The following is a 12,988-nucleotide window of genomic DNA, read 5'->3' as shown; positions in this document are numbered from 1 at the left end:
TCTGCTGAGTCATGAATTGTCCAGTGTTATGTACAAATCCAATCTTGTGGTTTCTGTTACTCCAAACAAAAGATGGACTGTAATCAACCACAAGCCCAGGTTCAAACCTAATACTAAGTCAAACCAAGGCTTAGCCCTTGGTAGTGCAGCAGCTGCAATCTTCACTTCATGAGGTAAAGGTCAATGGTAAATGATCCCTTGACAGTTAAGTCCAGGCAAAGGCGACTATGGCGCTCATCCTGCTTCAGGTTGAAGCCGGCGTTTGTCCACAGACAGCTTTCTGGGTTATGTGGCCAGCATGACTAAACCACCACTTCTGGCGCAACAGAACACCATGACAGAAGCCAGAGCACACAGAAATGCTGTTTACCTTCCTGTCGCAGTGGTACCTATTTATCTACTTGCACTGATATGCTTTTGAACTGCTAGGTTGGCAGAAGCTGGGATAGAGCAATGGGAACTCATCCCATTGCGCTGATTCAAACTGCTGACCTTCTGATCAGCAAGCCCAACTAGCTCAGTGGTTTAGGCCACAGCGCCACCCATGTCCCCTCACTCCATGAACCCACATGTTTGCTCATGAAGCCATTATTTGGCTTAGTGCCATGCGCACTTAGTGCTACACACAAATCAGTGAAATGCTGATGGCTATGCTAAACTTACAGTGGACATCTCATACTAAACAACCCATTAAAGGACAGCACAGAAATGATTCATATCATGATTACTGAAAAGATTTTAAAGATGTCTCTCAGTATAGTTTTGTCATTTTTAAAGAGCATAGCTTTCATTTAAAAAACAAACACAACAATTTGAAACTAATGGAATATAATTGGACATTTCACAGACAAACAGGATTCTCTCTTCTGTTTCCATCATGTTTTAATTTATTAGTTTCCAAAAAGCGGTTTTAGCAGAAAAATATGTTCCACAGGCTTACTGGAAGGAAGCCGCATGTATTACTTCTGACAAGTCTTCTCAACACTCTGGATTGTAACCATGGGAAAAGAAATGTGATCCAAAGTCACAGATACACCAAACAAGGCAATCATCTCTACGGAGGAACATCCCCTTGAGATGGTGCCAAATTGATTTGCATAAATGAAGTGGAAATATGGTACTGAGGCAAGTCAAAGGGAAGTGAATGGCTTAATCAAAGTTATCACTCTAGCACCAGTCCTACTGAAGTGCAGTTTGTGCTAGTTAATTGTGTGGTATGAGTGTAAGACCTTCTGAGAAAATCGCCAATGCACAATTTCATCTTCCAAAAATATTTCATAATTAGCTCCACTAAAATCAGCACTGTTACATCCCAATGCTTGCTGCACCAGCAAACCACTCTTGAGAATGGGTTTATCCAGGCTTGTAAATAAGGGCATACTTTAATAATCCATCAAGTATTTAAGTAGCTGCCTGCACATACTTATTATTTCTTTTAAATAAAAAAATACTAAGGAACCAGGTTTTGCAAAGCTTTCAGGCCTGGCCACCGAGAGAAAGTTATTATCATTGAGCATTTACTTACAAACCTGATTTAGCTTCTACAGCACCCTAAAGTTGTTTATCAGCATGGCAGGATGCTATTGTGGCACTACAGGCTAATATGTCAGGGCAAAGGTTATGGTAAAAAAACAACCAGGTAGTGCAGATGAAGAAGTACCTGCAAGGATTGCAAAGCTTAATCCCCAAAGCTCAACCGAACTCAATTAAAAAACAACAACAATTCACATGCAGATAAATATTGTGCAATACTTAGTCAGAAAAAGTACTCAGGAGATTATTATCTTTAAGAGCACTTTAGAACATGTACAAGATCGCTATTCTAAATAAGAGTCACAGAAACAAGCTCCTTCTGACCTAAGTTCCTATGGAATGCAAGGTTATTAGGATCAATGTTATAATATTTTTATACAATAAAACAAAATGGGAAATCGTGGAAGATTTAGACTTTCTTTCTTTGATTGTTCTTGCCTAATCTGACCTTCACTTTAAATGTGATATCACCACCATTACATCCTTTGGGAGGAAAACTGGGAAGGAGAAATCCTTGGGTGAAATAATGTTAATTCCCAATCACCATTGGTCAAAGGCTCACTTCAGTCTGATTTTCTGTCAGATCCATGGGTTAGAAATTCCTGGGTTAGAAATTTATCAGCCAGGGAACTGTTCCAACTTAAGCTATGACCTGAGATACTGTTATGATGAAAGTGCTGATCTTAGCAGAGGCAAGACCTTGTGGATGGCTCAGAATAAATGCTATAAGAGAACAGTTGTTTCAGTAAAAAGTTAGCCTTAGACTGAGCCTCCTATATGAGCACCATTCTGTCCCAATTCCAAGTTCCACCTTTCCTGAAAGATGCCTTCACTCAGCCCGTTCCAGCAAGTCTTCTACTCTGACAAAGTGTAGGAAAATGCTGATTGTATCGGGGCTTCTGTGACGAAGTTCTCTGAGTCAGAGGATAGCAATAGGGCACCCTGAGGCTAAAGGGCCACTAGTACCAGGTGCTCATCTTGTGGATGTGCTTCTGGTCATGTATGCAAGTCCCCTTCATGCTCCCATCTGTTTGATCCAATCCCAGGTTCATGACAGATACTTAGGGAAATGAGATGAAGGGTCAAAACAGACAGTGAAAAACAAAATCAGAATTTTTTTCTCTTACCTAAATAATTGGGATAAGCTAGGCAGGTAGTTTTGATTTACAACAACCCAAAAACAGTGAATGATGTGCTTAGCCCCTCTGAAATTAGTGGGTTTGAGCTCCTTTAAGACTATGCAGGGTATAACCTTGATCTTGCTTTCTTGCTTGCAAGTAATCTGTGTAAGGGCTAATAACTTTTGGAGAGCACTTTGTTGTGAGACTTTAATTAGACTTTAATACTGTAGAATTAAAACACTGGATATTATGTTAAATTAGTGCATTAATTTAAAAGTGAGGAGGCTTACCATTAACAGCTTTTTCATAGTTTTTCCCCAGGTTTATTAAATTCCGCAGTCCTGGATTGAACTGTTCCATAACATTCTGGTGAACAACAAAATCAGAGATATCATTAAACTGGCATAAAATGTAGTTTAAAGTGTCTAGAACATTTTTTTAGCAATGCATGTCACTTAAATTGAGTCACATTTCTAGCTCAACTGCATGGAAATCATTTTAAAATATACACTGCTTTTCCATCTACAGGCCTTTGAGGTGGCCTGACATTTTTATTTATTTAACAAAATGTATATCCTGCTTGGTTACAATAAAACTTCTAAGCAATTTATAATAATGACTTCAGAGTCAGGGGGAAAAATTGCTTCACACCTTGAACATGTGTTTCAGTATGTCTGAGAGAAGGTCTGACCTAAGATCAGAGCAGTGCAATGTTCACTGATTCTGTAAGGCTTCACATATTTATAAGCCAAAATGAAACCATCATTTCCTCAAATATCTTCTTACAAGAAAAACAATGACAGTAGTAACAAACCCATAACCAAATAGGGGACATATATCTTATACCCACATTCCCGATTATTTGTGTTGATATTTATGCCTCATTTCTTCTGGCTTCTGCAAGTTTGATGCTAGAACTCTGGTGTCAGTACCTAGAATAAAAACCTATTTCAAGTTTTTATGGTTTTTGAAACCAATGTTGCAAGACAGAAAATGGGACTGATCACAAATGGAATTAAACTGTGGTCTACCATGATATGTTTGATCACAAAAATCCCATCATCCAGGCAACAGCCAATGAAACCAAAGTCAGTTTCTGCAAACCACACTTTTCAGAAGTGACCAGTGACCTGCAATGAGCAAATAAAGAAAAATAAAGGAAGCCAGTGCTGTTCCTTATCTGAAACAAAGATCTAACAACAGACCTTGTCTCAAGCATGTTGTAGGGTGTTGTGGCTCAGGTAGGTACTGATGGGGGCTGCTGGGGAAGAGGATGTTGGCTAGGTCTGTACAGTGTACTGTAACTCAATAGCACCATAATCTTAATGATGAATTTTCTCATGAAAACTATATAACACCAGGTATTTCATACTTCCCACCCTCTCTGGAGCTCTGAGATGTTGACGTTAACCTTGATTGCCTGAGTAAAAGAAGCCAAATTGATTTTCACTGCTGAGTTTTGGCTTATGTAGTGAAAATACTCTGCAGCTGTTAAGTGTCACCCAATGTCATTTATTTTAATAAGATGTTTCATTGTTGCAAAAAGCATTCTATTCCTAATAAGGAAAATCTATCCTATTTTAGCCATACAATTTCCTAATACACTCTGCACGGAAAAGATTTCTCTTCCTGAACTCAAAAGCTTACAGAGAGAAATTGAAACCCTCAATAACACCAAAATAAGGTTTAAAAAACAGCATCTGAAAGCCAGCTCAGTCTTATGCAAGGGGTATGTAGTGGCAGGTAGAATGTAACTTGGCGTTCCTCCTCTAACAGCCAACCTCCCTATGCAATATCTTTCCTCAGACTGAAAAGCAGTTTGCCTTGCAGCATGGGGGCAGGACTGCTCTGAGAAAAGTACATCTTACAGAAATAGTTTCACAGTTCTTTGGATCCTGACCAGAATTTTGAAGTACAGTATTCTTTTTATCTACTAACTCTTTGACCGAAACAATTCACTTCTTCCAAATATGAAAGTGCTGAAAGTCCAAATATTTGTGTGCTGAAAAACTAACCATTGTATCAGACTGGAACACTGGGATTAAAACTCTAAAGCACTCACTTAAAAAAATAAAATGAATGAAGGCAACAGTAGATTTCAAATACTATGTGTGTGTTTGTGTGTTGTGTGTGTGTGTGTGTGTGTGATTTTATGGGCCTAATGAAATATTAATAAGATCAACTGGACCCAACTTACTTGAACCCAGCTTTTAAATTCAAATATTAAACGTGCCAAAGTTATGGACAAGGCTGTTATTATAAGTTCATGTTCTAAACATAGCTTTTCTTCACCTATGTCAAAGGCCAAAAATGTGAAACTAATTAGGCAGGAGAAACATTAACAATGGCAATATACTATAGGTTGTTCCTATTATCTGAACAATTGATAAAACATTAAAAATGAGACTATCAAGGCTGTGAGTCCTGGAAGACCTGCTCCTTTTCCATCTAGCCTGGGAGGACAGGACCCTGACGACTTCAGCTGAAGCTGCTGGACAGACTTTTGGGCCGTTTAGGGGGGGGACCCAGGTGGCACTGTGGGCTAAACCACTGAGCCTAGGGCTTGCTGATCAGAAGGTCAGCGGTTCGAATCCCTGTGACGGGGTGAGCTTCCGTTGCTTGGTCCCAGCTCCTGCCAACCTAGCAGTTCGAAAGCACATCAAAATGCAAGTAGATAAATAGGAACCGCTATAGCGGGAAGGTAAACGGCGTTTCCGTGCGCTGCTCTGGTTCGTCAGAAGCGGCTTTGTCATGCTGGCCACATGACCTGGAAGCTATACGCCGGCTCCCTCGGCCAATAATGCGAGATGAGCGCGCAACCCCGGAGTCGGTCACGACTGGACCTAATGGTCAGGTGTCCCTTTACCTTTTATTGTATAGGGGGTCTTGGAGTCAGGGGCGTAGAAAGGGGTGGCGGTGGGTGCAGTCTGCCCGCGGTGTCATCTCTGAGGGTGTGTGTGACAAAATCCCCCCCGGGCGGGGATCGCTGCGCTGATTGCCCCCCTGGGCGGGGATTGCTGTACCAACTGCCTCCGTGGGCGCCCTGCCCCGCTCCACCCCCGGGTGCACGGCATGTTCGCCACTCCAGGTGCCCGAGCAGCTAGCTACACCGCTGCTTGGGGTGGTGGGACAGAGTTGTAGTTTTTATTGATATTATTTTTTTGTATCTTTATTTTAGATCTTATTATGATTTATTTATGTAGAAATTGTTTCAATGTGGTTGTGAACTATTTAATGTTTTATTTATTGTTTATGACTGCTTTTGTTGTTTATAATTATGTATTTTTTTCTGTAGTAAGCCGCCTTGAGCATGGTTTTAACTATGGGAAAGCAGCATACAAATAAAATTATGTATGCATGTTTAAAAATAACCAATGAGAATACACACAGAATGATATAAAATAAATGTATTTAGTTAGATTACCTGAGCAGTTCACATCATAATAGGTAAAAACTATTTACAGTAAGTGCAGGTTGTAAACTGACCTCTTGTCTACATTTGAAACAGTTAACTATTCTAGGAATACTGCTTCATACCACACACGCCCTGTTGATACAAGATAATAATGTCCAGACAATGCCTTTGCCCTGTCACAGCTCTCCCTCTCTACATACAGTAATAGTTTACAACCTTAAGTCTGTCAGAGGGAAAGAACAGCAGGGGTTTTCCAGTGTCTCTCAGCTATCTTGCAGTGCACTTGATCTTTCCCTTTAACTTTTCTTCATGGTCACACAGACATTTAGATGTATTAGTTTAGGAATCAGGACTTTGATCACCATTAAAAACAAAATGACTCGAAATTGCTTTCTTCTATACACCTTCTCCATAGAATATAATAACCTCAGAACCAGTATGTACTAAACATTTACTGTCGTCTGGGCTCAGATCTGTATGTAAGGTGAGTGATTATGTAAGGTGAGTGATTTGAACTGGAGTCAAAACATTTTTTTTATTCCTTTCTTATAGTCCCTTCCACATAACCCTGTGAGATGGAATAGTTTTTGTGTTATAGCATATTGTTTTGTGTTACAGCATATTGTTATTATTTATATTTGTAAGATGCTCTGGGAGCCCCCCCCTTTTTTACTAAAGAGCGGGGCAATAATTATTTAAATGATCATTATTCAGACATGAACTGAGATCAAATGCATCTCACTCCCACAGGAGGCAGTGATGACCACCAACCTGGATAGCTTCCAAAGGTTGTAGGCATTAATACTTCTGAATACCAGTTGCCAGAAACCATGGGAGGAGAAGAGAGCTCTTGCGCTCGGGTCCTGCTGGCAGATTTCCCACAGGCATCTGGCTGACCACTGTGAGAACAGGATATTGGTCTAGATGAGCATTTGGACTGATCTAGCAGGACCTTCTTAGGTTCTTAAATGATTGGCTGGAACATCAACTGACCAAGTAACACAAATGGCACAGGAATTCATCCAAGGACTCTGAATGCTAAAATCCATGTGTGATATTCTACTAAATTTTACTCAAAGTACACTCAAAGTCTATTGAAATTAAAAGATTTAACTTAGTCGTGTTCATTCATTTCAGTGGGCCTACTCGAGTAAACTCGGCTCACTCCATGTATTAAATGTTGCAGTAGAACTTCTAATAAAAACATCCATAATCTGTAATTTAATTCCATACAACACAGCCAACCTCATTTGTGCCTGGGAGACCTGACTATGTGATGGTGAGGACATAATTTGACTGGGACCAACATTAGACTAGGATTGAAGAATAGGATGCTGTGAAAATTGCCCACCTCAATAGGTTTTATCTTTTGCAGATACTGTACCTACTTTTGAATGCATCCAGTTCTGAGGCCAGCAGAATAATAATCAGTCAATTTATGCCAAGTCTGATGCATCATGACACTGATCTTATCTGAGTAACTATGCAGTGGTGGCAACAGTAGCAGTTCTAGGTGGTGAATGATCTGCCGTATTGGGTTTCAGTGCCTGTCTAGGAAGGCTTACGCTGTCTAAAACAAAGTAACTTTTTCACTCACTGAAAATAGCTTGAAATTGTTTTACACTACAGTGGAACCTCCGTTTACGAAAACCTCCGTTTATGAATGCCGCAGACCCGGAAGTGTTTACATCTGGGTTCCGCGGCGTCGGATGCGCAGAAGTGACCTGCGCAGCTCGTGCATGCACAGAAGCGACCTGCGCAGCGTGTGTGCGCGCAGAAGTGCTCTAACGGCGCTTCGCGCAGAAGCATGCCTTCGGCAAGCGAATACCTCGGCGAGCGAACGTCTCCGCGGAATGGATTGCGTTCGCAAACCGAGGTACCACTGTACTTTCTACTTAGAGACACGGGTGGTGCTGTGGGTTAAACCACAGAGCCTAGGGCTTGCCGATCAGAAGGTTGTAGGTTTGAATCCCCCCGCGACGGGGTGAGCTCCTGTTGTTCGGTCCCTGCTCCTGCCAACCTAGCAGTTCGAAGGTAAACGGGAAGGTAAACAGCATTTCCATGTGCTGCTCTGGTTCACCAGAAGCAGCTTTGTCATGCTGGCCACATGATCTGGAAGCTGTACGCTGGCTCCCTCAGCCAATAACACGAGATGAGTGCCGCAATCCCAGGGTCGGTCACGACTGGACCTAATGGTCAGGGGTCCCTTTACCTTTACCTTACTTTCTACTTATGAAGATGTGCTTTTCTTTTACTTGAATAATTTTGTGTTTTCTTTTGGTTGGACAATTTCTATAAATTTAGGTTATATTGTTGCATAAATTGAAATGAGTTGCATCTCTTTTAAATTGTTTTAGTTGGCTAGATGCTTTGAAGGTGCACGTGATAGAAATACAATACATAAAGCTCATCACACATGCTTTCCAACTGATTGTTTATCATAGCTCACATTAGAAAAGAGTTTCCCCCTTATGACTCACTGGGTTTTTAGAATGTATGTGGTGGAAGACTCTGGTTGTATTATCCTTGACTGGGATATATCTTCTGATAGCTATTTTTATATATTATCAGCATGCTGAACTCTTACCTACAGCAATTGATTTTCTGATAATTTAAATAAATTTACTGTACTGCTGTCAACTACATTTTCTAAGCTTCTTGTTCCAATCCACTTCTTCAACCACATCTTTCAGATATACACCCATGGGCATCTTCAACTAATCTAATTTGCTGCAATTTGTTCTGCTGTATTATTTAAAGATTTCCCGTGGGGAAAAGCCAAAATAAGTAGAGACAATATTTGTCTCTAGAATGCTCCATATTTACTTATCTTTGCTATGTAGTGATTTTGAATGGTCACATACTTCTGACCTTCCTCCTTTCATGTTGATTTCTTTAGCCAGCATTGAGTTTCCATGATTACAGTGCTTTAATAGCATCTCAGTCATTTATAACAAGCGCAGACAAGTTAAGTTGGTGAAATGCTATGGTGCTCAGTTTGAAAAGCAACAGAATCCAATCCTCCTCTTCTGGAGGAATGTTTAGATATAAGCTTTATATCTGTGACTAGGGTGAATCAAAGGTGTCGAATCACTTTGTGAAATTTCTTTTATTACCAGATCAGTGCTTCATCCCAGATAGTTCTAAGAACTCACTGGGCCAGTTTGTTACAGTGTTAGAATGCATGGCATGTAAGAAATGCAATGGAGTCCACCTTCTGGGGTGAAGCCAAACTGCTGGAGAATCACAGCATGCACAGAGACCAGTAACACGTAACTGCTGCCTCCCGCACTGTTTTTGCTGTGTTAGCTGCACCAAAGTGGCCTCACTAGTGCAAGCCTGGGCAGTGTGTATGGAGGTCCTGAGCTCCCCATATGACAAAACTCCCCTCCCAGCCTAACTGATGTGGTCCAAAGGAAAGCAGAGCAATATGTTTGGCACCAGCTTGGCTGCAGACATTGCCAGAAGGAGATGTACAAGATACCATCCAACCACATTAGGGACTCCAGATTTGTGTAGGGCTTACTACTTAGTCTTTTCTTCTCCTGAAGATGTCCCGCAAGGCAGTGGATATGGATTTTTCCTCGGGGTTTACTCCCAAAACCTTTCTCACAAATGAGCATAGCCACAAGGCAGCAGAGGTTTAAGATTATTGTCTTTCTCCTAGATGGGCTACCTTCCCAGGTTGACGAGCCCCATCTACCCCTCACTTCCCTCTACAGCACATGTAGTAACCTCCTTCATTACCTTCGGACCCACTATTGGTCTCATCTGCTCAACCCACCAGAGTTTGTCTTCACATGCAGGGGAAGTCCCTAACTCCCCAAGAGTTTGAGACCCATCAGCTACACCTCACCTGATTTAACCAGACAGTTGAAGCCATTTCATGGGCTGTGGCCACTGTCACATGCTGACACAGGGGAGAGTTGAGTGCGGGATGGAAAGAGAAGGAAGTGTCCCTCACCAGAAGTACTACCCCTCCCTTAACACCCCTAACAACAATATAGCCAAACTCAGTAAAACATAAGATACCATAAAGCAATACAAAATAATAATAATAATGAATGATTTATCTTATATAACATTATGCTGCTTTTCCGCAACCCTTCTTCCTGAAACAGATCCTCCCTCCATATATATCATTTCATGTTAAGCAATTTGTCTGTATTAACTGTAGTTGAGGCTTACCCAAGCAAGTGTACACCACAGTTAACACTGGTGCTGACAAACTGGTTAACAGCAATTGGGAATATTTACATCAGGCAAAAGAAAGACCACAAAGAGGGAGGGAGGATTGAGCTGGTGAGCAAGCATTCTCCAGGTTTGCTCCTAACTTGCTAACCACAGTTAGCAGGAAGTCAACATTATGCCTGCACCAGCCCAATATGAATACTATTAGAATATTTTCCATCAGTTGGAAGTTGCATTGCCAAGATTTCAGATTAATAACTGTTTTTTATAGCCTTCTGCAGAATAAATACTCCCAGACAGCACCAAAAGAAAAACACTCAGTGCATTCCTTTTTAAAACAATCACATCATTTCAGATTTCCTTCCTTAAATTGAAAGAACTGAAACAACAGCAAACAATCATTTGTGATCACTCAATGATCTGTTTAAAAAGGTAACTGATATCTTACACAATAGCAACACAATCAATAAGGAAGCTAAATAGATATTTTTAAGAAACTAGAGACATAAATAAGTAGAGACGTGGTCATATAGATTTAATGGCTCAAGCCATATGTTGGGCCAAGCCATGGTTTTTGACATTGTGAGAATAGTCCTGGGGTTGTGTGCATTCTGCTTCACCTATGTCCTCCCCTCATGCACCATGAGCCCCTCTGTCCCTAATTTATAGCAAACCACAGCACTGTTTGACTCAAACAAGCAAACTACAGTTTTTGCTTGCCTTAAAAGCCACGATTGAAAGCTGGAGTTTGATGCGGTGTAATTATTAGAATGTTGGGCTATGGGAAGTTGTAGAATCAAATCCCCACTTAAGCATAATGCTTAAATGATGCTTGGGATAGTTATTCCCTCTCAGCCAAATATATTTCACAGGGCTGTTGTCAGGGTACACTGAGGTAAAGAAATGACAGTGGATGCTTCATTTTTTAGAAGAGTGAAATAAAAATGTAATAAATAGACCCTCATCTACTATATATTTTGGAAAGTGCTTTGCCTGTCCGTCAGTCTGTTCTCTATAGGTTTGGCTGCCTCTTGAGATCATAGAATTATAGAATTGTAGAGTTGAAAGGAACCATGAGAGTCATCTAGTCTAACCCCCTGCACTGTGCAAAGCAACAGAGCCAAACTTGGTACAAGGTTTCCTGAGGCAAAGATCTTTGTCAATAAATCACAGTATTTTTTAGTTTCTAAAAATTCCTGGGCAGCACTGGATATTCTCCACTAGTCTTTTTAAGACTAAGAGTAAGACTCATGGCAAACACAAGAGAATCACTTGAAAAGATTTATCTTATTAAGCACCTTGTACTCCTAATCAGAGCACAAGTAGCAAGTACTGTGCAAAAACCAGGCTGATAGAAACTGACCTGCTTTCACTCCTGCTGTGGATTTTATAAACACACATGTGAAAAGAATGTCAAAGTTTAGTTACGGCATATGCTAGATACACTGTCCTCTATAACAGTGTTTTTGAACCTTTTTTGGGCAAAGGCACACTTGTTTCATGAAAAAAATCACGAGGCACACCACCATTAGAAAATGTTAAAAAAATTTAACTCTGTGCCTATATTGACTATATATAAAGTAATTTTTCAATTTTTCCCACGGCACACCAGGCAACATCTCGCGGCACACTAGTGTGTCGCGGAACAGTGGTTGAAAAACACTGCTCTATAAGTACTACAAAAACATTTTCACTTTCCAATCAAATGAAAGCTTTTGTAATTTCCTATACATGTTCAGCTTTGCTCTTATGCAGGACACACCTTCCAAGAACACAATAGCTCAGCATGTCACAGATCAACAATGCATAAAAACCCTGCAGCTTATAAAGTTGAGGCTTATATCCTGCCGATATAATCAAGCTAACAATGACACTTTAAACAAACTTGCCAATCGTTGGTTTGCAAAGAAATTCACAGCAATGTCATTAGTTTTTTTTATATATATATAAAAGGTATTTAATCATATAAATCTCCATCTTGGTAATATCATTAAATAATATCCAACTAGCAGTCAAACCATAAACATATGTGGTGGAGTGTCTGCCTGAAGAAGCTGCATACAATTATGCTTTACCATTCCTTTATGCTGATGTACTTCAATGTATACCATTTAAACACTTATTTGCTGACATAGCTAACCATATGATTACCAGAAAGCAGCATTCATGGATCACTCGCATTACTACCGGTATAGCCTTAAATGGGTGTGTGGAATGACAATGGCCCATAACTGTTCCAGAAGAGAAACTAGTTGCATTTGGTACATCATCCATGGGGGAAAATATACTGTACATTCTACAACACACGCAAGCTGTAATACCATGTATGTTAACTGTATGTGGTTTACCTGGTACATTAATACTGTATAAGCCCATGAACAAAATTATGTTAATAACTAATTTATAAAGCTAGCTTTGAAAACTAGCTTTAAATATAATTTTCAAGTTGTTTTCTTTCCTGCATAAATTTGTGTCTTATTCTTATAATAATGGAATCACTTGAAAATACTTGGGGTGTTCATTTCATAATATTTTAAAAACGTGCCCATGACACCTCAAGAAACTCTGCTGGTAGGATTTAAACTCTTCCATCGGGTGTTCTGAGATTTGTGTTAAGTATATTTAAGGATGTTATGCAATTTGTATAAATATATTTTGATGGGAATCCAATAAATGGATACTATGTTAGCCAAACAGGCCGTGTGCTGTATGTGGAAAAGGAATCATG

General features: G+C 40.1%; 1 protein-coding gene across 1 annotated transcript in view; it reads right to left on the bottom strand.

Moving 5' to 3' along the window:
- BAIAP2L1 (BAR/IMD domain containing adaptor protein 2 like 1) overlaps positions 1 to 12,988 on the bottom strand; it is a 68,424-nt gene that overhangs the window by 46,174 nt on the left and 9,262 nt on the right. Inside the window, exon 2 of the mRNA XM_035130832.3 lies at positions 2,945 to 3,020. Within this exon, the coding sequence (XP_034986723.2) occupies positions 2,945 to 3,020 (76 nt within the window). The remainder of the gene's footprint in view (positions 1 to 2,944; positions 3,021 to 12,988) is intronic.

This window comes from Zootoca vivipara, chromosome 13 (assembly GCF_965207765.1).
Source record: "Zootoca vivipara chromosome 13, rZooViv2.hap1.1, whole genome shotgun sequence".
Classification (NCBI taxonomy): Eukaryota; Metazoa; Chordata; class Lepidosauria; order Squamata; family Lacertidae; genus Zootoca; species Zootoca vivipara.
This window is presented reverse-complemented; position numbering and strand designations above follow the sequence as displayed.